Source organism: Hirundo rustica, chromosome 1 (assembly GCF_015227805.2).
Source record: "Hirundo rustica isolate bHirRus1 chromosome 1, bHirRus1.pri.v3, whole genome shotgun sequence".
Classification (NCBI taxonomy): domain Eukaryota; kingdom Metazoa; phylum Chordata; class Aves; order Passeriformes; family Hirundinidae; genus Hirundo; species Hirundo rustica.
Window position 1 is genome coordinate 7,594,535 of NC_053450.1, and position 24,012 is coordinate 7,618,546.

General features: G+C 37.9%; 1 protein-coding gene across 8 annotated transcripts in view; it reads right to left on the reverse strand.

Annotated features, from left to right (window-relative positions):
• Positions 1-1,204: 1,204 nt before the first annotated feature.
• PHF20L1 (PHD finger protein 20 like 1) overlaps positions 1,205-24,012 on the reverse strand; it is a 56,893-nt gene continuing 34,085 nt past the window's right edge. For 6 of the 8 annotated variants that reach the window (XM_040087584.2, XM_040087591.2, XM_040087576.1 and 3 more), the window contains 10 exons: positions 22,311-22,529; positions 22,060-22,116; positions 20,716-20,820; positions 16,457-16,621; positions 15,891-16,072; positions 13,914-14,013; positions 11,519-11,714; positions 10,738-11,107; positions 7,780-7,942; positions 1,205-6,656 (listed from right to left, as the gene is read on the reverse strand). In XM_040087584.2, the coding sequence (XP_039943518.1) occupies positions 6,514-6,656; positions 7,780-7,942; positions 10,738-11,107; positions 11,519-11,714; positions 13,914-14,013; positions 15,891-16,072; positions 16,457-16,621; positions 20,716-20,820; positions 22,060-22,116; positions 22,311-22,529 (1,700 nt within the window). In that variant the 3' untranslated portion in view covers positions 1,205-6,513. The remainder of the gene's footprint in view (positions 6,657-7,779; positions 7,943-10,737; positions 11,108-11,518; positions 11,715-13,913; positions 14,014-15,890; positions 16,073-16,456; positions 16,622-20,715; positions 20,821-22,059; positions 22,117-22,310; positions 22,530-24,012) is intronic. The other 2 variants (XM_040087598.1, XM_040087605.2) reach the window with 1 other exon arrangement.

The following is a 24,012-nucleotide window of genomic DNA, read 5'->3' on the forward strand; positions in this document are numbered from 1 at the left end:
GGTGACAAACTCTTGGTATTGGTGGGACAAAACCGCTTTGGGTCTTTTCAATAGTGCAATATTTAACCTTCTCTGAAGTAAAGGCAACAGTGTAGGGCCAGTAGAGTCAGAAGGGAAGTTCAAGGACAAACACAGGTCCTGCCATACAACAAAGCTGTGAATTCTGTAAGCCACCAATGAAAAAGATGGATTAAACTTGAGGAGTCTATCTCTGTCAAGTGACTGATAAAACTAATGGACCTAAAAATTTTGGTAAAGGAACCCTCAGTTTGCCAGAATTGAAAGACACATTCAGGAAAAAAGCCAACTTGCACAGACATTTCATAGTATGTTTGTACAGACCTGACATCCTCTTTCTACTGCAGACAAGACTCTAGGCTGGCCAGACAGTTGGTCTGACTCAGGAAACCTCTTCTTCAGAAAGTCTGCTAATTAAAAAAAGTGTTTCAGTGTGTTGCTCCAAGATCTGAATCTGGTCTTGTATCTTGAGAACCTGTTTTGAGACTGTACCTTCAACAATGACTAAAATGTTTCAGAATGGAGTTTTAATTTCATTACATTTATTATCATATCTACTTTTTCTGAGAATGAAAACATTTTTCTATGTCAGTAACTTATTGAGATTCTGTCCAGTTTTGTTCATCTGCCACTTATCATTTGTGTCCTGTCCACAGGATGTCTAAGAGAACTTCTTTAGCATTGCTGACTTAATTGTTTTCTACCACAGTACTGTCTTGAACAACTTGTGGATGATATTAAATCAAATTACTAAAAACAAAGTTACTTTGTAGTGACATTGTACAAGGGCACATGTCTGCCCACAAGAAGAGATGCCATTACTGTGAACATGTTGTTGAAAGACATTGACTGTAAAGAATAAAGTGCATTGCAAAACTCAAACCCTGAAATTGTTAAAACACCGAAATAGCTCAGGAACAGAAATATCTTCTAATTACTTTGCTACATGCATTAAGTAATTCAGTACTGCAAATAATTTACTGATTGTATCATTTGCCTACAGGCTAAAATACAAATGAATATTCCCTCAAGCCCTGCAGTATATAAAAGTGAGTATCCATGACTGCACACAACCTAAGAACTACAGGCTAAACATGCAGCTGAAGATTCCCTAATGCTTTAAAACATATGCAAACACTCACTAGCTCACCAGAAGAAAAGTCCATGGAAAGGGAGCCCAGGCACATAACAATCTCAACAGACCTTTATTGTGAGTATTAGAATGCAGTCAACATTATTGCTATTAAAAAAACAAATCACAGAAGGAAGTATTTTGCTTCTCTCATAGAAGATTTAATCATAGTGCAGTGCTGCCTCTCTCAGAATGTTTAGTGACAATACACTGACACACGTGGCTACAGCTGAACACAGGAGGCTTGGCGGCCAGTTTTCAGGAAAGGAAGACAGCTGTTTGAAGCAAACAGCAATTGAACTAGCTTTAGTTATCCAGCCCACAGAATAAAGGAAGGGAACTTCTGTCCTGAATGACTTTCCATGCTAGTTCATTTTCTCCATGTGGTCTCCAATTATTCATTTGGGTTGTTCAGGCTGGTGCAGAATGGCTGCCAAATGCACAATCTGCACTCGGTGCAGTGTATTTTCACCATTGTTACATGCTCTGTATTTATTTTCCATACACAAACAGATATACACATAGTGTATAATATTTATTGCTAAAGACAGACCCCCACACCCAGTGCCCAGGACATAACAAAGTATAAGAGAAACCATTACTGAAGCATTTCAAACAGCCTCTGCAAAATCCTCACCTAAAGCCATATGCAATCAGTACAACAGAAAAAAATCGTGAGCTAATAAATTGTGAGAATAGCAATGGGCATTTCAAAAGTGATTAAGCCTCTGATTTTAATAAGCACTTCAGAATTAAGGTGCATATACTGAAACATTTTTAAGCAGTAGAGCAAAAACCTATAATTCCAGTGTTCTAAACAATCCTGCTTGCAAATGAATGGCATCATTGCACACACGCCCTTTCACATCAGCACCTCCACAGAGCTACTAATGGGGCATGGCAGCTGGGACAGACTGACTGCTCTTGTGGCTGTGAACCCCTGCCCGCAGAGTCCTGCCCATCCTCCACTTGTTGATTTTTACACCAAGCTCCAGTTCAGTTCAGGATCTGTTTTGTGCCTTTTAAAGTTCCAGTGAAGAAAAATGGTTATAGCTTCCCTTCAAATACAAAGGAAAAATAGTGTGGTTTACAATATCAGACACTTTTATAATTTTACTGTAATGTTTGAATGACTCCTTTGCATCCCAACCCTGAGTTCGGTAAGAAGTGCTGGAGCCCAACAGTGCCAGAGGGGTTTTGCTGTAATATTAATTCAAGTCTGGTTAGGTTAGAAGCCAGAGGGGAGTAGAGGAAGATCACCAATTGCACAAGACAGAAGAGGCTTGCTTAAGAAAGGTATCAAAAACACCTGGAGATTTTGATTATGGTGCACACACTCCAACTTGTACACAAGTCCCAGGACGCTCTGGAGGCTGTGGACAGAAGAGCCAAAGAGGCCTTTGCCCATGACTGCTTCCCACAGCAGTCAGGAAGAACTGGGCATGAGAACAGAGGAGTGGCACCCTCCAGGCACCTCAGAAGCCAGAGTGCAGAAAGCTGAAGAACAAAAAGAGGAACAGATGCAAGCTGTAGAATGAACAGATGAGCACATGTAGAAGCTCAGAGACAAAATTAAGAGACAGGGGCTGTCACCCATACAAGATAACTGTACCCATGGACAAACAGGTTCAACTCTTTGCCAATCAGCAAATACAGGAAATCTATCAGAAAATTGCAACCCATCTTCTTTGTCTATTTGAATGAAAGTGACAGGCTTCTACCACTGTAAACCACTCCACAACTGAACAAAGATCTTTGCATCTAAGGCCAGAATATCAAAAATATGGGCACTATTCAACCTACAGTTATCCAAGAGAAAGGTTAACAGGAAGCACTTTCCAACCCATTCCCTGTAATATGACCTGAAGCGTGTCCATTTTGTAGCCAGAACATGGCAGCCCCATCACGTCATACCAGACCACAGCACCAACATGGGGTTTTCATTTGACTGCAGTACTGCTGGCCTGCCATCACTGCAACTGAAAGACTTCAGAATTCCTGTTGTAGATGCCTTCAGTATGGTTACAAGTAGGAACAGGCTTTGAAATGCAATCACCCTGATACCTCTATTAAAAACAAACGAACAAACCCCTAACTAAACCTCAGACAAAAAGCTAGGTATTCAAAGGCTCCAAAAGTTTGCCATTTAGCTCTGTGAAACCACAAGAGGCTTCTGTAAAATGACATTTCCCTTTTTTTGTTACTATTTAGAACGCTTATTCAGTGAAAGAAGGCTGGAAATTTAAACATTTTGCCTTTCTATGCACACAGATCAAACAGTCCTTACATTGCCATATACTATTTTTTCCTCAGAGAGGGCCCATCCCCTCCATCAAACAATGCAGTCACAATTCACACCCCAATAAGTGATGTTGCAGATAGACTCAGTGTACATCCCTGGCTTATTTAGAGAGGAAGCAGGAAGACAGAAGGAGAATTATGCCTACAGGAATAAGATTCTCTTGATAAGGCCAACTAGGAAGAAATTCTGGTAAGAGCCAGATCACACTGGGGTTGACTAGCGCACGAGCAAAGCAATCAACTGTAGGTTACATTCTGTGCAAAACACTTAGTATTTTTATGGCACTTGACTTGTGTTTAAAAGAAAAATCTCAAAAGCATCTCAAATCTTTGAGTACTTGAGAAACTGGGGTCAGAAACTAATGTCCACATGTTTACAGACCAGCACCATGACTTGAGAAAGCAATCTCAGACAAGTTTGTGAAACATTTGAGCAGTACACGATGTATCATACATAGTATGGTCCGCATGGACACAGAGATTGTATTTCTTAGAAGATATGAATGCTTGCAGGAATTTTCATAATACATGACTACACAATGAACATAAAAAAAAAAATACTGAACAGATTGTTTTTGTAAGCACAGTCCATCCTGAATACGGCAGGATCTTGAGGGGTAAAATTACATATTTGTGTAAATTAAGAGGCCATTACATATACACAGAAGACACATTAAAGCTGCAAGGGCAACTTCAACTCCGACCTTAGGATTTCCTTTTCAGGATACCATTCCTCCATCTCTGTAGTAAGAATAAAACCTCTGCCTTCCCACCTGAACTTTCCAAGTCCACCTTCACCTTCAGTAACATTTACAATTATATTACATCACACACATGCACACACATTGCATAATATTGCTACAGTGTATGCTGTATAAATTCTGTAAATACACTCCACTTTGTTTCAAAGTAATTAATTTGATTTACATTTCTCTTATATAGTACACACAGTACCACATTCGAGGATATGCAGCAAGTGAATAGTCTATAAAAATGTCTCACATATCCAAAAGCAAGTAGGTCACTCAGCTATTCATGTTTGAAGCAGTTATTTAGGCATCAACTATAGAACACAGAATATTTATTAACAGTTGCTATCAAATTCGACAACTCCACAGCTCTAACATTCTTTCTGCATTATGGAGTTGCTAGCCATTTCATAATTCCATGTTATTGCGCAGCTCTGTGATGTCTCCTACAAGCTTGATGTGGGAAGACTTTTTAAATCGCAACCACTCTGTAACAGGGGTTTACATTTTGCTTTGGCCATCAGGAGTGATAACTCACTTCAGGTACGACAGACAGAGAGGAAAGGTCAGGGTAGGTTTACTTTAGCAATGAACCAGCCACGCTGCTTTCTTTCTCAATAATGGTTTTATCATGAAAGTTCAATGCACTGGTTGCAAGGTCTTTCCCAGATAATCCATCTTTGGCACATTTTTTTCAGTTGTATGCATCCTTAAAAGGCATTCCAAGATTTTTTGATGATCTGTACATAATAACAATCACTTATTTTTTACATTTGTATGTAGATCAGGAAGAAAAGTGGAAAATGTAGAGTATGCAGAATAGTTTTAATAAACAGTTTTACATACAGTACCTTACATATAGAACAGTGTGTTTGCAAATTTAAATAATTTTTGAATGTACAGTGGCTTGTACTCTTATCAAAAGGTAAATTCAAGTTTCCTGTCTATCGGCTCTAAAATGCTTTTATACAGATAACTAGAACAGATAAACAGATATGAGGCATAAAATGTTCAAGTATCTTAATGTCCTCTGTTAAATAGCCTCCTTTTAACAGTCATATTTTACAAATTTCAAAACCTGTACATACATTATTTTCAATTTTAGAAACTGCTTGTTAAAAGGTATTATGAACCACCAGTTCTTGTAGTCTATGGTAATAAAAGTAGACATGTGTAGTTAGAAATGTGTATGGTATGTATATATGTACGTGTAGCTACACACATATACATACACACACTGACACCGACGTAGCACGGGGTACAGCGGCAACTTATCAGCACAGGAAAAGTCCTGGGCTCAAAATCCAGCATGAGCTAACAGAGCAAGTAGGTTGCCTTTGGTTTCATGACATTTCATTCACTGAAGCTGAAAAATTTTATACTAACAACTTTAATAAGGTATCTTCTGATTTTTCCTCTAATGGTTTAGAATTTCCTCAGCCACAGACAGTTGTGCTGCTCTTGTCATTCCTCATCCCCACTGAGGACAGTGAAGTTTTCACAAGGCCAACATGAGAAAAGAGCTATCCAGGACAAAAATTGTACCTTGATTCCTGAACACTGCTATAGAACATAAAAAAATATAACTAGATACAATTTTGGATGGACTGCTGGCACCAAGTAGGACTTTGGAAAAAACCTTTGCCTAAGTCATAATCAAACTCTCATCCCAGTGATTTTAATATTATTTGGCACATCTGACCATTATTTTCCACTTCTGTTTTAAAGGAGCCTAGGGGTGCTGTTCTAGAGGTTTCTATTTAAAAATATATTTTTAAAGGGAGACCATGACAAGTAATTTTTTTCAAAAATCAAAGCTAGTAAATTTGCTTTCCTGAACATTGTTAAGAAATAATCTAAAAACCTTCCTTGTAGAGAAGATACAGCTCTCTCTGTATCTATCTTTCGCTAGCAAGATAAGAGGATTACATTTTTAGTCAGTTGAATTCTGCTAATTTAGAAATGTTTGCCAAGGGTTTCAAAGCAGTGGCATTGCTCTTTGAAGAGTTTTTGTTTGTTGAATTTTCTTGTACCTGGGGATTTACTTGTTTAACATGTTAAAATCCTGAGAAACTGTCATTTCTCAGTATATTATACATAATTTTGAAGCCTGGACATTGAATATTAATATTTTCAGTAAAACAGATTCCTGACTTTAAACTTCCTCTCTTCTTTCTAAAGCTTCAGGCTATTAATGTAATCAGCAAAGAACCAGATAAATGCTCAGCTTTTTGCTGTCTTCCTGTCAGTCTTGTGGCTAATAAGAAAATTCACTGTAAAGAACCTATTTTTACTCCTTTAGTCTTCCTTTTGTCATACAGAGCAAAGTGTTGCTATTTGCTGTACTTTTCCCATGTCGATTAAGAGCTGTTTGATACGTCGCTTGAGCTGAGGCAATCTTGCCAGAGGATCTGGTGGTTCTAGTTCTCCAGTGAAATCAAGCCAGCTTTCTAAAACTACAGAAGGGAAAGGAAGAAGTTGATTAGAGTAAGTCTTTGAGAAACAGTTTCCAATTAAACTTTTCCTTCTTACTTTGTCTTTCATAAAAAGGGAAAATACACTGAGGCTGTGATTTTTATTCAACAGAAGAAATTTTGTTAGGGAAACACCAACTAATTCCGTATTTCTCTTGAACAATCCAATCTTCTGATCTGATTGTTGCTGTAGAATGGTACCTGGGAGTTAAATTTACCCTTGGTTCACAATTTACTGTCTCTACACATAAAAGCAACTTCAGTTCATGGACTACTCTGGCAGTTCTGGAACAGAAAATGCAACCCTTAAACACAAGGTTTGCTTCTGCCACTTTAACAGGCTCCTGTGGACAAGGTCCAGATTACAGAATGGTTTTCCAAACTTCAACAAATGTTTTCAAGGAATTTCTCTGCTTGTAGAAACAGAGAAGGGAAAAGGTCAACCCTGTTGGTTTAGAAACACTGCCTAGGAAAAGTAGGGATACCGGAAGTAAAACTGCAAATAGAGATAAGACAACTTTATTTGTTAAAAGATCAATTAAGGAGTCCTAGGATTAAACTACAAGCTCCCTTAATTACTAGTTTCTGTGACTGGCAAGTCATAGACGCTTATGTGCTACAATATTCTTGTACAATATAATTTCATTCAGGTTTTCTCATGAAGACTGAATTATCTTCATGAAACCACTTGCTTACTAATAATAAAAAAACAAAGTTGAAGACAATTAAAAAAAAAAAAGTTGAAGGCATGATAAATACCTTGTTTTTCCCTAAATATTGTAAATTACTAGAACAATCAGGCAAAATTTGCTCCAGGCATAGAAAAAGCCATCAGCTTTATGATCCATGTCTGAACAAAGACTAGACAAGTTATCAAAGCTTTCTGAAGTCTGTGCCTGAGCTGCTTAATCTACTTTATTTGCATTGAAAACTTGTGGAAGGGAGTGGGGAAATCAAGGGTATAACCTCTGCTTATAATTCTGGGACCCAAATTTGAACAGAATACTTAAAAATCCATCCTCAGTGCCTCACATCACTTTGAACTCATTAGTTATGAGAGATGCTACTACAGGTACATTAACAAGTAATCTGGCAGTGCAGTTACCATCAACTTCTTTTTCAATCAGGTCCATTCTGCTGGTGACTTCATTCTGTACATTCTCTATATGGGTGAGGAGATTTAGCTGCCATTGAAGATGTGTGTCCACTTGTTCTTCTGAGCCTTTTCTTTCATTACAAACAAACACAGTGTTTCCTTCAGCAGAATTCTTCATAGGAGCAACAGAAAGAAAAAAAAAATTGCCATTTAAGATTTTTTTTTTCGTTTTAATTTCTGGTGTTGATTTCAACATTTGAGCCACATGATAAACTCTGCTGGCTAAGAACTGTACTTCTGCATACACAACAAAAAGCTTACTCAGAAAACCACATACCATGACGCATCAGTAGACTATTCCAAACAAAATGCAGATTCCACATAAATAAGCACCTATACCTTCTGCCTTATTTCCCTAGCACTGAAGTTTATCAGCTCAAATACTTTGTTTAATGCAGTAAGACAGACTGTACTTCTGTGCCCTTTTTATATAAAAAGCAACTTAAATCATTAAGTGCTGAACTGCACTGGTGTACTGCCACCAAAAACGTGCAAAATCCTAAAATTTGTTTCCCTGGAGAACTCTCTACAATGCAGAAGTAACTAAGGTATCAACAGTCACTATTTTGCACACATAAACTGGACATCCTATTTCACAGAATCCGAGAATGGGTCAAGGTTGGAAGGAACCACAGTGGATAGCCTGGTCCAACCTCCCTTGCTCAAGCAGGGTCATCCCAGAGAACATGGCACAGGATTGTGTCCAGATGGTTCTGGAGTATCTCCAGTGAGGGGGCGACTCCACACCCTCTCTGGGCAATCTGTTCTGTTTGCTGATTAAGACAAAAATTTCTCTTCCTACCTGCTATGACCCCACCTATCTTCCAAGAACAGGAAGGGGCAGAACTGAACATGTTTGGGGTCAGTTACAGTAACATGTGGAGTTATGCAAACATAGGATCTGAGGAAGATTGATTTCTTTTATATAATTAATACCTTCACAGCATGGCAGAGATAATACATGAGCTCCTAATCTTTCTATATTTGATGTTTTAGCTACTGAATGGAAGTAGATCAGATTTAACAAGTTAAAAATGCTCAGCATCTGCAGTAATTAGCAGGATTAACAGCTTCCATTTTATATCCACTATTACTTCATACCCAATGAAGTTCTTTCACTATTGAAGATTTTATTTTAAGGACTAGAATGCCAGATACATGTGCAGTGTCAGTTGATGTCATGCCAGAGCAAAGAAAGACTTTAATTGTATTAATACACCTCTCTGAAGAGCTCAGAGAGTTAAGGATACAGCTCATGGGTAAGAAATAACAGGAGGTTCAGGCTGGGAAGGCTTGTGGTTTCAGAAGCAAAACAAAGGAAATTAAATATAATTTTAAAGATAATGCATAGCCCAAAAAGGGACTTGATAACAGTTAACCCAAACACTGTTTGTAAGAGAAATGGAAGTATGTAACAGAACTGCAGATTAGGGTCAGACAAAACAGAATGGAAAACCAGAATATTAAAAGGCTCTCAAGAATGCTAGAAAGGAAGATTCGAAGTCCCAACCGAACTTTGACAATGAGAGGAGAAAAGGCACCTTACAGAGAAGTCAGATCATTTAAAAGTGGTCCTTCAATTTCGATTTTAAGCTAAGTGCCAACAGGTTCATGGACAATCCAAGGAGAGCTTTTCCATGTCTATCATGTCTAGGCAGAAGGCCTTATTTTAATATGGAAGGCTGACTACTGGAAAGGTGATTAAGGTGTCCCTAAAGAAAAGAACACTTTTAAACCAAGAAGAGATCTGTTTGGGACAGTGTCTAACAGAGAGCACCTTGCTTTTTAGATACACGCTTGACTCTGTAGGAAATATTAGTTTTGTCTGACTGCTCATGCATATTTTCCTTTCATTCTAAATATCTTTACACTATTTATACTGTTTACAATGATGATTTAAACTACTGTTTGAAGACAAGAGTATTTGACACTGCTGCATGCCTCCCAACTATAAACCTGAATATAGTTGTGCAGTATAGCAAATTTAGCATAGAAACAGGTATTTTTAATCAGAATGAGCCAGAAATTCCCCATTCAGACTATACAGCTTACATGCCACATTTAGAACTAAAATTAAAAAGAAAAAATGTGTCATACTCATTTCTTCCACACCAGAAACTGGACTTCAAACAGGGGCTGAGTTGGATGATTTATCCTCATACAGTTGGTATTGTAGAAAACACAAAGGTTTGAGTCTCTTTGTTTTTTGCTCAGAGAACTGTTCACTAAAACCATATTATAAGTTTCAGACCTTTTCCACCAAATAATGGATTCAAACCATTAACGTAAAAATGAGAAAGATGTTTAAACAGCAAAATATAATTTTGACTAAAAATGTTTCATTAGAAGAAATATGCAATATAGAAGACTGAAAAGCAGTTGCACACAAGGTGAAATTAGTTGGTCAGTAATTCATTACTTGTGGATGGCATTCTAGCTAGCACTGCTATTAAAACAATACTGTACAATAATAAACACAATTAAAAACCCCTTGGTTTAACAAACAACAAAAACCCCCTAACATATGTAGACAACTGAACTGAGAGAAAAAGGGGAACCTGCCCCATTTTCCTCACCTTATTAAAAAAACGCCTAAGTTCATTTCCGAGACTCTACATTTAAAGAATAGGGTTTCCTTTCTCTCAAAACATTAGATTGAGAATAAATTTTTAGCATAGACAATACCTTAAACCATACCTTGTATTTCATACACCAGTTGAAATGAACATACCTCACCTGGAACTATTTCAGTGACCCGAGTTTGCTTGTAGTGATTTCTGCTGACTTATATGACAAATATGTTGACTTACAGCAATAAACATTTTTAAATACCTGCATGCACTTCAGTTTTATCAGACTGACCATACTTTTCCAAATAAAATTTCCCAGATGAAGACTGATACTTACCTGCTCATTCATGCCACCATCTTTAAAAGAATATTGTAAACAGTTTTTATTCTCTGTGTGATATTCCTGATCTTCCTCAAAGCTACTGGTGTCTTCATCATCTGAGCTCATAGGGTCAGTGACTGCTTTGTAGTCATGACTAAAACTCTGTGGTTTTTGGTAACTGTGCTCACTTGTGATATATGTTTCTTCCATCTTCTGGGGTATACTGGGTGGCTCTTTGTGGTTTTGACTATGACACGTCCTTTCAGCTGGATTAACAGCATCCTGCAAAGTCACTAACTTTTTCTCTACCCCACCAGTTCTTTGTTCTTGTTCTTTTCTCATCCCTGAATAAGCCCAGAGATGAAGGTCTGGGTGATGCTTATTTCTGCAATGAAGGGGAGGAAAAAAAGCAAGTTACAGAGAACACCGCTTGGAGCACTGAACTATTAAGCATCCAATTCTCCTAGATCTTAGCTACTGGTAAGCATGATTATCAAACCAGAAGTATTCCTAGGTCATTCGCCAATTTAAGATAAATCTAGAATGTTCCTTTAACACAAAATTTACCAAAAAAATCACCAATAATCCCAACAGACCAGATCTGCTTGGGTGCTGAACACCCAGCTCCTGCACCTACCCTCCTGAAGCTGAGGGTGCTGAACATCTCGCACTTGAGTTATTTAAAATATTACACAAGAAAGAACTTCAGTGTGAGAGAAAAATGCATATGGAATAATGGTAGTCTCTGCTAACTGAATATAGAAAGCTGGAAAATAAACCCTGGTGTGATACTTACTTCAGTATCCCAATCTTCAGCTGCAATCCATGTAGTATTTCAGTTACCCCATATACATCTGCCAGTAGGTGATGTGTTGACACGATCTTTTTGGCATTAAGGTGAGAGTAGTTCTCTTTCAAAAATGATAATCCACACATGTGTCCATTGTTTAGCCAGTCTTTGTCATAGAGGTATTTGGCACTCCACCTCTGTCCTGGGGTAAGCAATAAACAAATTGAGGGCCATCTAAAGCCACAGCAGAATTATATTTACAACTAGAGTGCTATAATTATGTGCTATACTTGCCTAAATATGTCCTAATATCCATGAAAGGATGACTCAAGATTTTGCTATTAATATATAACAATTCAGTTTTTGTAGATTAAGAAGGAAGTCTTAAAACTTATGAGAAAAAAATAAGCCTGAAACCTTAAGATCCCTCTAAATGGCATTTGAAATTAAAAACTAATCAGCCTTGCAATCAAACTATATGATATTAAGATCTATGCTGTTATCAAAATAAAAAATAACCACCAAAAAGAAGTTTACATTGGCATTTTATTTATCTAAGTACTGCAACTTACTTTTTTTTTTTTTTTAAGAAAGCCTAAGTTACCAAAAAAAAAAGTTAGAGAGTGGATTCTGTATGGATATATCCAAAACACCCAGTTTGTTTCTCAAAGACAAATGTTTTGGTTCAATACTGAAGTCAATATCTATTTATCAGAAGCCAGGAAAAGGCTTCAGGAAAAGCAGATATTTTAAAGTTATCTGACAGCAGAGCTCTAACACTCCCCTTTGAGGTGCCTTTCAAAAGATTTCTACAGAGGGTATTGATGTATGTGGGCCTCAGGTCTCCCCTGTTATGTCTTAACCCAACCAGCAAGAATGATTATTTAGCTAAGGCTTCTACAGTAGCTAAATAATTACTAAAAAACCTAAAAAAAAATTTAAAAAAAATAAAAAAAAATAAAAAAAAATTAAAAAAAAACAAAAAACCCATAACAAAATAAACCAAAATGCCCACCCAAAACTAGAAATGCATAATGCTTATTATTGCAATGTTATTGTTTACAACAAGGCACCCAGACGGACTGACGGCAATATCTTACACTCAATTTCAAATCATACTATCATCATAGACAGAACAAAGAACGGGTTGATGGAAGCCCTTCATACCTTTCAGGAGAATACCCTGTCTATCTCCTTTTTGCCCATTATCCCAATACACTTTAAAATACTGACATTGAGAATGACTTTTTTCTCCTGACATAGAAAGAAAAGAAGTAATGGTTAGGAAGGGAGAGAAGATAAAAATTAGGGACACAGACTCTGCATAGCAGGGGAAAACGAAGTACCTAATACAGTGCAGGGAAAGAGCACAAGACAAATTAGCTGTGTTTAGTAAGAAAAAGCTGGGCTGCTTAAAGAGACACCACACAGAACTACCAGACAAGACTCTCTACCACCAGTTTTGATTCACACTGGGGCATATGGAACCAGCTCTATTTTCCTAATATTTCATCTCAAAAACAGCTAATAAAAACTCTGCAAACAATTTTCACAATTCACTTCTTAAATTTAGAATTAAAGTAAATTTGAGGTTGTAGTCTCATTGCCCTTTTGAAACAGCTGGAGTGCTGGATATTTCACCAGAAGAAAGGTATGTGCATTTGTATCAATTGTAGGAACAAAATACAAAAAATTTTCTTCCAAATCCTTTAGTTTTTCTTCAAGTAACTGTTAAGAAAAATGGGGTTATTACAGAATAATTTTTAAATTAACAGCTTCCTAACCAAATGTATTCAGTTTAAAAGTAAATACTTTTCCTAGTTCTTATGAATTTGACCTATCTGAAGTTCAACATATGCTGTCTGTGCACTATGGTTTACTATAAGATGTCCTAGATTTTTCCATATTTTAAACATTCAGTTCCACACTTTTACACAGTTCTGGGCAAATGTAAACATTATAAAATTGCAATTACTATGAAATGCCATTCGCAGCATGTTTGAATGTACTGTGGTACTGAGTCCTTTTCCTCTAAGAAAATATTTAAGTGAACAAATGTGATTCCAAGTATTGGCAAAACAGATCCCTGAACAAAAGCCATTTTTTTAGAAAGGCTTTCCAGACTACACTGACATAAAAAAGTGCTAATGTCTGGGGAGAATTAAGTTTCAACAAGTACAACAACGGTGACTGAGTTAATTGGTAAGATTTAGCATAGCTGACCATGATGTTACTAACATAAAAGTAAGTTTCTGCTCAGAGCCAAACTTAGAATCACTTGCCCCAATGAAGCATCACACATAACACAAAACAGACAAAGCTTGAACAATTCAAGCAAACTCATAACATGTCTGCTCAAAAATCCCAAGCAGGGCTGCAGATAAAGGTGGTTTATCCGTACCTGGTGGATCTCTGCAGATGTAACAGATGTACTGATCTGGAATGCTGTCCTCCAACAGTCCCATGCATACACTGTGCTGCCAACACAAGCATTCTTCACACTGACGTCAGAAAAGAAAACAACAAAAGCAAAAACTAAAACTGAGACAAGTAGATGCAAAAACTCATAAGCTACTTCTTGCATCATCAAAATGCAGAGAACAGCACTTTAATTTAAATAGCTGGTTTGAGCAAGATTATTTTAGTTGGGCAATTTGTGTTTGGTAGACAAAGACATCAAGCTAAAAAAAGAGCACTAGATCTGAAAGTTACCTCAACCACAAACTCCAGACTGGGTAAAAAAAAAAAAAAAAAAAAAAAGGAAAAAAAAAAAAAAAAGAAACTGAAGATGTAATATTAAATAGTATTTTATTACAACATTCAGTATTTTAGCACCTACATATTTAGTAGTGAAACACAGACAGGAGTATAATATTGTAATAAAGTAGAAAGATAATGTAATACATTACAGCATAACAGTGAAAAGTAGAAAACTCTTCAGTTTAATTATTTATATTTACAAAGCATCTCTCCAGTGCGCTAGAAAGATGTGCTTTTAATATCGCACCAATGGAAAATCTAAAAGAAAAAGAAAATTAAGAGAAAATGAAGAAGAGAAACAAGAGAACAGGAGAGCAAAATAGAAGTGGTAAGACATGAGAGCCTAGAAACAGCAAACTGGTTGCTCTCAGTGAGACAAGCACGAAGACAAAAAATCAGGCTGCCATTGGACTTCAAAAAACAGGCAGGAAACTACCTCTTATAAAGATATTTCCCTTTCTCAACTCTGTGCTTGCCAGTGTTTTAAATATCTGCTGGCTCACTGTTGAAAATATATTCTCTTTGCTTTGACATGCTTTTGAGCATCAACCTGTTCAAAACACAGAACAGTGTCCCCTCCTGTCTCCAAAGATTGTTACACCAGTCCATTTTTCCAGTTACCACAGCTGAACTCCTGCTCAGTTCCTCCAACACAGCACTGCATTTCAGTCTGCTCCCCGACACAGCCTGTGTGCCCTTCATTTCCAGGGCTCTGTCAGTTCCAGAAGAGTAAATCCACAAACACATGACAGCCATACTTGTTTCTTTCAAATCTCAGCTAAAGGGCTCCACACTATCAACAGGAACTGTACCACCGCAGTAGTTGAATACAAACCTGATTTTGAATGGGGGTAAAAAACACAGGAGGTTCATGACCTTTTTGAAGTTGTTGACAACTGAGTTCTTCCTTACTGCTTTTTACATCTGATTTAATCACTGCATTATAAATTGCTTGAGAAAAAAGACTTGAAATTACTCATGGATGGAAAATGCTCTCCTCATTGGAGTACAAAGTAATAAGCAGAGGGAGTTGCAATCCATCAACACCTGAATGCTGTGCAGACATGGTATACTCTTCTTCCCTTTTATCTATACCAAGTTTAGATGTAAATTCTCAGCAGTTTCTAAAACCTGGTAGTGATATCCAGTGTGAGAAGTGCTACTCTAAAGATGAAACACACATCACAGTACTGACAGTATTTAGTGTCTGCACAGGAGACATCACACACAGAGGAGGGACATTGACAGTGAGCAGAGAGGTTTCTACAAGTGGTACTGCAAAGCACAAGGGTCAAGCCAGGAGGGCTTGTATAAACAGGATGGTCTGGGGACCAGAAGCAATGATTTGTGTGCAGCAGAGGATACTTTATTCCAAATTTATCAGCTGGCTATAAAGAAAAAGGTCACCTAGCAATTTGTCCTATGTACCAAATTGCTAGAGAAACCTCATCCTAGAGAAACAGCTCTGAATCCACTGAACAGAGCCAAACCAAGTGCAAAACAAAGATGCTTATGTACAGCTCTCTACATAATTCCAGTCTGTGACAGATCAAAGGGGCACCTTCACAAGCAAAACATTCACATGGAAAATACAACTCCACACACCAAACTTCTTTACCTGAATCATAAAACCATTTTCTTCATCAAGTTCACAAATGCATCTAACAATTTCATTGAGAGCATCATCTTCATCCTGAGACTCTTCAAAGTTAGTTGAATCAAAATCCTGATTGTATTCGTCACCACTAAGTAACAAACTCTCTGTGGAAGAATCATCCAAGAACTCCACATCTGAAAGGTCTAATAGAAATAAATACATGTGAAACTGTGTGTGGAGAGACACAATAATTCAAAGAAATACAGGGATTTTTGACATGTAAAAATCTTAATCTGCATCAGCAAAAAAATCGCTCTCACACTACTGGTATACGAGATTTCAAGAGGAATTCTGCAAAGCACCTTTAACGTTTTCTCCTCACACGCAGAGTAGCAATACTTAACCAAAGCAAGTACAATGCAGAACAGCTTGAGGAGTGTAAGCATTTTGATTTAAACAGATGAAGGATAAATCAGTCACCATATTTATAGCTATAATCCCAAACATAAACCAAATTATTTCCTTTAAAATTCTCTTTCTTAACAAATTAAACCTATAAACTGAAATTTGCTGTTCATTCAACCTACTTTCTCCACTAAGGTCAACGGACAGGATGGCTCTTGGATACTGGTATGAAGTGTTCTTCTCTGAGAACATACTGCGCAACGTCAGAGAGCTGCCCGAGGACCGTGTTAAGGGAGAGGAGCACCTGTCCAGGAACTCAACAGAACTGTCTTCATAATCCGAATAATCTGAAAAGTTAAAAGAAGTTGCTCTTACAAAAGTACAATTTACAACAAATGCAAAAAATAATTAAAAAATAGTGTATAGATTTTACTGCAGCATTATGTTGACAAGCAAAGAATATCAACACTGAAGTATCAGAATGAAACTATAAATAAGAAATGGTAAAAACTCTTTGTAACATTTTATTAAAATAATTCCAGTGAGAAACATAATCAAGTTTGATAGATAAGCATCAGCAATCATAACTCCCCCATCTCTGAATGTATACAGGGGTAATTTTTCCTTATGCAGTTGTCATTTTTCAACAATTCATTCTGCACCTTCTGCTGTCCTTAGAGATGCTGCTGGTGACTCTCTTTTGCCTTAAGTCTGCTTGCAGCACTACCAACTTTGCTACCTAGATGCAACCACAGTTGACTGTGGAAGCTGTTAAGCCAGACAGTGTTAATACAAACACACTTCCCTAGAGAGAAGCCTGACAATAATATAAACATGCCCCCTTGGAAAGGTGCAGTTAGACCAGACAGAATAAAAACACCACCCCCTAATGATGAAGAAATATGTTATCAGTTACACTCCATTGGTTCTTTTTTACCCAAGCCAATTGGTCCGTTTTGGATCCTTCCCTATCAGTCCCATTCCCCATTCCTCTCCCCATTGGCCAAGTTGTGAAACCCCACCCCTAGCTACCCTATATAATCCCATTTGCCTGGGGCTCTAGGGTTCTTTCCTGCTCTGGATCTGTGGAATAAAGAAGATTTCCTGGAGATCGGAAAGACCCCATCTCGCTTTCACTCCTGCGTGACCTGGGGTGGCAAATGCGGCTCTGCTGCTCAGGCAGCTCCTCAAAGAGCAAATCACTCTGCACTTGACAGTGCACCAAAGAGCGAAATCACTTTGCACCTAAGGGTGCACAAAAAGCTGAATCACTCTCCACCTGAGAGTGCCTATGCCTCCACTGATCTAGTTATCTTTTTAAAGATGCTTCTAGCGAGGAAGATTGCGGCACCTTCACCACCAGACCAGACTGCGACAGATGACCCTGTCAGTTTAAGTGATAAAAGCTTGTTTGCACCCCTGAAGAGGAGCACAGGAGCCCAAGGGAAATTGTCTTTGGATATTCCCAGGCCTATCCTATGAGACATCAATGGGCCAACAGGTTCTGGGATGGGCTAGGGAGCATCCCAGGAAAGTATACATACACAGGCCCAAAGGAGGAGGATGAGCAGACAAACAACAAACCCTCCCTGGCCAGGCCCCTCTCAGACTTCCCCAGAAGTGCCAATCACCTCCATTATCCATTCATGAAACCCATCAGGATGTGTTACCTACAGCAGATCTTTGGATCATCTTCGGGACTAAGGGCAGTTGCAGCCCGCAGGGCTGTGGGGGGGAAAATAATTTTGGCTTTGCAAATGGCTTACTATGAAATGTTTAGAGAAGAAAGTAAAGGTGGGGAAATGGATGGACTGAAGTGATTTAGGGAAGAACAATTATGGGGAGAAAACAGGGAAAACAGGATAAAAAAAGCCACATATGCATAAAGTTTTGTGGTCAGTACACTTGCCTGGCCATGCCCTGCATCCAGTCTGTCTCGCGGAGGTTTTAAGTCTCCCTCCTTGGAACCACTGAAAAGTTGTCTGGATATAATTCTGGGCAACCAGAACAAGGGGGTTGGACCACTGCACCTCCAGGGGTGTCTTCCAACCTCAACTATTCTGTAATTTTTATTAAACCTCATTTCCATCTCTCACCTCAGTAAGAGGCCCTCCATTCAGGGCTCAAGTACATGGTCTGTGTTGCCAGCACTCAGAGAGAATGCAGTGACAACAGTGCCAGCCCCACACCAGGGATCTCTGCCCACAGCGGTCCATGAGCTCCTGCAACAGCACCTGCAGCCAGTCCAAGTGTCTGATTGCTTGCACGGATCAAGCTGGACCAGCTGACGAGCAGGTGAAATGGCCTGGGAGCAAGGGGTCGGTGGGTCTGCAAGGGCCAGCTCTGAATGAAGTGACTCTCTATGCAGGAGAGCTGGGGTGGAGGGCTCTGGGAAGTCCTGGCCAACACTGGGAGTGTGTGAGAATGCACATGGAAGTGATACTGTGTGTACTGCAGTGGGGCTGCTGCCCTATGAGCTCATATCTGCAGGCACAGAAATTTGAGAGACTGGGATCCAGAGGAGCTACGGGGCAGTGTCTGAGCCCACCTGTTGCAGGAATCTCCACTGTACTTATACATCTCTGCATTATCTTCCTGCTTAGCCAGAGAAGAGGAGCAGGATGAGGCTGTTCTAGCACACACACAAGCACAGACATCGCCTGCTTCTGCCTGCTGGTCATACACTGGTACTGACATTTATCTTAATAACCAGCATTGTATCTTCCTCGTTAAATTTGCAATAGTCTCAAGAAACATGTTTCCAAGCCTGTTCCTAATGACTGTCCTAGGAAAGTCATGTAACTGCAAATCATTGAATAGTTAGGGTTAGAAGGGACCTTAAGGATCATCCTGTTTCTTCCCACCTTCCAGCAGACCAGGTTTTTCAGTGACCATCCAACTTGGCTTTCAACACTTCCCAGGATGGGACATCCACAACTTCTCCGGGCAGCCCATTCCAGTGGCTAACCATCCCCACAAAAAATATTTTCTTCTGAATATTTTCTTCTTTCTCTAATCTAATCTAGATCTACCCTCTTTCAGTTTAAAACTGGTATCCCTTGCCCTATCACTACACTCCCTATTAAGGAGTCCCTCCCAGTCCTTTCTGTAGGTCTCTTATAAGTACTAGAAGCCTGCTATAAGGTCTTTCTCTTTTGTATAAGAGAGCCTAAACAGGCTCTCAGGCCTCTTCTCACAGCAGAAGTGCTCCAGCCTTCTGATCATCATCATTGCCTTCCTCTGGACCCACCTGAGCATGCCCATGGCTTTACTCAGTAATTATCAGTAGCTACCCACTGACTTCTTTTAAAATTTAGTACTTCAAATATAAGCAAGTAATCAGATTACTGCACTTTCATCCTTCTGCAGGAAGCATTCCTGCTCTCACCTATCACTACAGTTTTCCTGCTATGGGTTCCATAATATCTTTCTCTGAATTTGCAAAGAATAAAATGCTCAAGTATTACTCACACTGCTTTTTGCATCTGGATTTAAGATTTCTATTTGCTTAGGCATTGGGCATATTTTCTTCTCATATTTACAAACACTGGATAAGGCTCCTAGAAATTGAAACCTCTGCCAAGCCTCTATGCTACCTCTGCCAGCTGTTTCAAGACAAACTGGCAAAAAGAACAAAGGAATAAAAAGATGAAAAAAAAAACAAAAAAACAAAACAACAACAACCTAGCCCACAAAAAAATACCTTATGACCACAAGAAGATAAAACCAAACAATAATGGGCATATATCTAGCATTTATCAATATCTTCTTGCAAATCCGTACAATACAAGTAAGAAGCTCCCAGTGATTTTAAGTAAAATAAGCAATTGAACTTTATAGCTTAAAATTATATTACTCCAGTATAAAGATGATGAAGTACATGAAACCTACAATATTGCAATTCACACTAAAGCACTGCATGATCTGGAAGCATTTTCATGTTATGGCACAAATTTTGGACAGAGTAACACAATCCACAAAATGTAATCCCCATTTGTCGAGGCAACAGACAAGGCTGTTATAAGAGAGACACCAACCTCAGTTGTGAAGGATTAACTGTTAAAGAGGGGCTGCATTGCATACAGCAAACCACTGATGTAGCAACAAATTAGACACTATAATTTCAACGTCCAAGCAAAATAGGTATGACATGTGTAAAGAGCTCCAAATGAAGAATTTAAAGAGATCAAAACATCAAGCATATCTTTTTGAAGAAGAAAAAACATCTATGAAATACGTGTGTCTATCACATAGAGAGAGTCAGGCTATAAATGCAAGAAAAAAGAAGTCCCAAGTGTCCTTTTCATATTTAAGGCTAAAATTTACTCTTGGCCATTTCTGAAATTTTACATTCATATTGTTTACAAACAAGTTTTACTGTCTAATGCTAGAAATGCACTGGGTGGTTTTACTTACTTTAAAAAATATAAATTGAACTTACCATGCTGTTTGGATTTCTTCTTTTTTTTCTTCTTCTTTTTCTGTTTTGGTTTATGATCTCTTTCCTTCTTCTCCTTTTTCTCCTTTTCTTTTTCTTTCTTTTTACCTGAAATAAAAATTTAACTATTTAAAGCAGCTTAACCCAAACAAGGCATTCAAAATCAAGTGCTCTAGTTGTCTAGTTAGATCAAAATGACTCAGTTAATTTACATGATGTCTTGGACACACATCTTATTAATTACTGGTATAATAGTTCAAAGAAATATAATTTGACAAATAATGTTTTATCATTTTAAGTATTTCCAGGTAAGATATCAAGGCAGAAAAAAATAAAACGAAGTACATAAAATATGTAACATCACATAAATAGCTTGTGACTTATTTTTTACTTACAGTTTATAACAAAAAGATTTGGGCAAGAGAAAAAGCTTTCCCAAGTACAAAATTCCCAATTATAAAACACATATTAGGCCTACAGAAAGATATTTGAAGGAAATTTCAGTATCACAAATCTGCTGCTGCTGTCAGCACTCTGCACTATACAGTGGCATCCTCACAGAAAACTGATTCTGACTCGAATTTGACATTTTTTATGCTGCAGTTCACTTTTAACCACTGTGCATGTAACAGGAGGACAAGCACTTTGACTCTGAAAAATTCTTTTTATCCTGTTAATTCCCCAAAAATTACAAAATACAAATAGGAAATACATCCCACATTTTCACTCCACAATAATTTCTTAAGTTATCAGCAGTGAGACAAATAACAAAGAAATTGGTCCAAAAAATAAGCCTCAACACCTGGATTGTTTCCTGCACACAAACTGGAGCAGTCTTATCTTCTTGGGAAACACATAGACAAAACTTTTACTGCCTGGAAAAACAAGGCAGAATCACTTCTGAATTCTTGCCAGTCTCTAATCTTTTATTTTGAACACAGGATGAAAACAGTCTTCCTAATCTGTATTTTATTTCACAAATTGCCAACTGTTTTGCTAGTAACCCTGGTTTGCTCCTCCCATCTAAAATCTGACAGTACAATGAAATATCCAGTGTTACCCAGTCTACTAAATAATAACCCCAATCAAATGAAAAACCAGAGGCAGCAGGCCTCTCACAGGTACTTTAGGATCCTCCAAACTCCTTGCTATGGGCACTTTAATTTTAACTTACAAATTGTTCTTCTGTTAAAAACCTGTCATATACATAAAAACTCATTTTAAGACCTTAAACAAAAAGTGCAGCTGGGCTCAGGAGATTTTTCATGCTTTTACATTTGCTCTTCAGATAGGAAGTGTTAGAGAATTTTTCTTTTTTTCATAAAAATAATATTGCTCTCTACATACCATATGTTGAAGAACTCTTCTCTTCCAGTTTTCCTTTTCGTTCCATTCTAGCTGCACCTGCAAATTGAAGAATATATCACATAAAGCCAGTGACTGGCTGATGACATAATTTCTTGTAAAAGTCATTAGATTGTAAAAAAATCCTAACAGCACACAATAAGAAACATACAAACAATACAATTATTTTTAATGTCATTTTACAATTATTTTTATTATCTAAAGCACTGGAAACAAAAAGTATTGTAGTTTACCAACTTCTGAATGCTTGTCCTTCTCAATCATGTTCTTTATTATTTTCTCCTTCAGACTCTCAAAACATTTCTCCTTTATGGGCACAGAGCACTGTATCTCTGTCCCTTGAGAGCTCACTGATGTGGAAGACCTCTTTTTTTTAGTATTCCCTTTGGGTAACTTGAGACTATTGGTTAAAGGCATTTCCAGATGAAAGGAATGTACATGGGACGAGGGTGCTGAAAACAAGAAGATGGATTTACTCGGCATTCCATAAGGATTGCAGCCAGCCAGGGCTGGGGCAGATCACTGAAATATCAATATTGGTCATACCATCATCACACTTAACAGATCATTACTGCACATGAATGCCTGGATCTTAGTTCTGCATACAAGACAATACATGCCACAGAAGATTTCCTCCTGTATTTTGGAATTTGCACTCACTTTTAAAGAACCTGTACTGGTTAAAGTATACTTTTGCTGACACTTTTAAGCCTTTTTGTTTCTTTTTTTTTTCACTGTAATAGGAACCCACGACAAGAGTAAGAGTTAAAGGTGCAGACACTGTCAGTATCATTTAAGTTAAAGCTCCATCATGTTAACAGAGAAACTAAGCTCTGGTACAACATTTTTTGTCCTATGCATAAAACTTTTCTGCTTATTGAATTTTTCATTGATTTTCATAATATTTAAATAATACACTTTCTTCCATTAACCCACATTTGATTAACATGTTAAAGTACTGTGATTTGTCAGAATTTGGCATCATATACTGACAATTCTTATCTTGTATTATTTAGAAAAGTTTATTCAGTGAAATAATTAATTGGTTTTTTAGCTCTTTATCTGATGCAAGTTAGGAATTAACAAACTGAAAACAAAACAAAACCAAAATTTTAATTTTTACTGATTTAATGATTATTTATAATAATTTTTAAATAATCAAACTAGAATAAAAGTTATTTATACAGAGTATTATTAAGGTAATTCAAAACTCTCTATTATTGTGTCCATCAATATTGTTAGAGTTTCAAGATTCATCTAATTGTAATTAGGAAAGCCTTCATCAGGGTCAAAAGACCCTTGAGGACATTTTAGGACCATGTCAAGGATATATTGTACAAAAATGAAGCTCTGTAAAGTCATAAAGGACTCAGGTTTTTCTGTGCCAGCTGTGAAAACTTGGAGGCACCAGTTACATTTGGTGTCTCTCAACAGAAGAGCCCAACAAAAGCATAACCATGTTAAAAAAAAAGTCTTGAAGAAATACCTGCTATTGGCCAAGATATTCAACAAGACAAAATATGGAGCTGATCTGGAATGCATTAAGTAAGCAGCATTAAGATAATTTTGTCAATTCATCAGGCATAAATAAAGATTTTGGGGAAAAGGCAAGAATACCTCAAGCCTTCCCAACAGGGACAGACCAACCCAATTCTACTGGAACACAACACAGCTCACACACCACCTACTCCCACTCCCATGAGCCTTCCTGGGAACACAACCAAAATGCCACTAGTTGGAAAGCAGAAGGACCAGCAAGAAGAACAGAAAGTGGTGCATCACCTCTCACACCACACAGCACTTTTAAATGCCAGTGTCTCCAGCTGCAGGACAGCTCTGTACTGTGCAATCCAGGCAGCAGCACCTGCTCAGCTCTGTGTGCTGGCTCCTGCCACATGGTAGGAGCTACACAACCACACCTGGGCCTACCAGAGT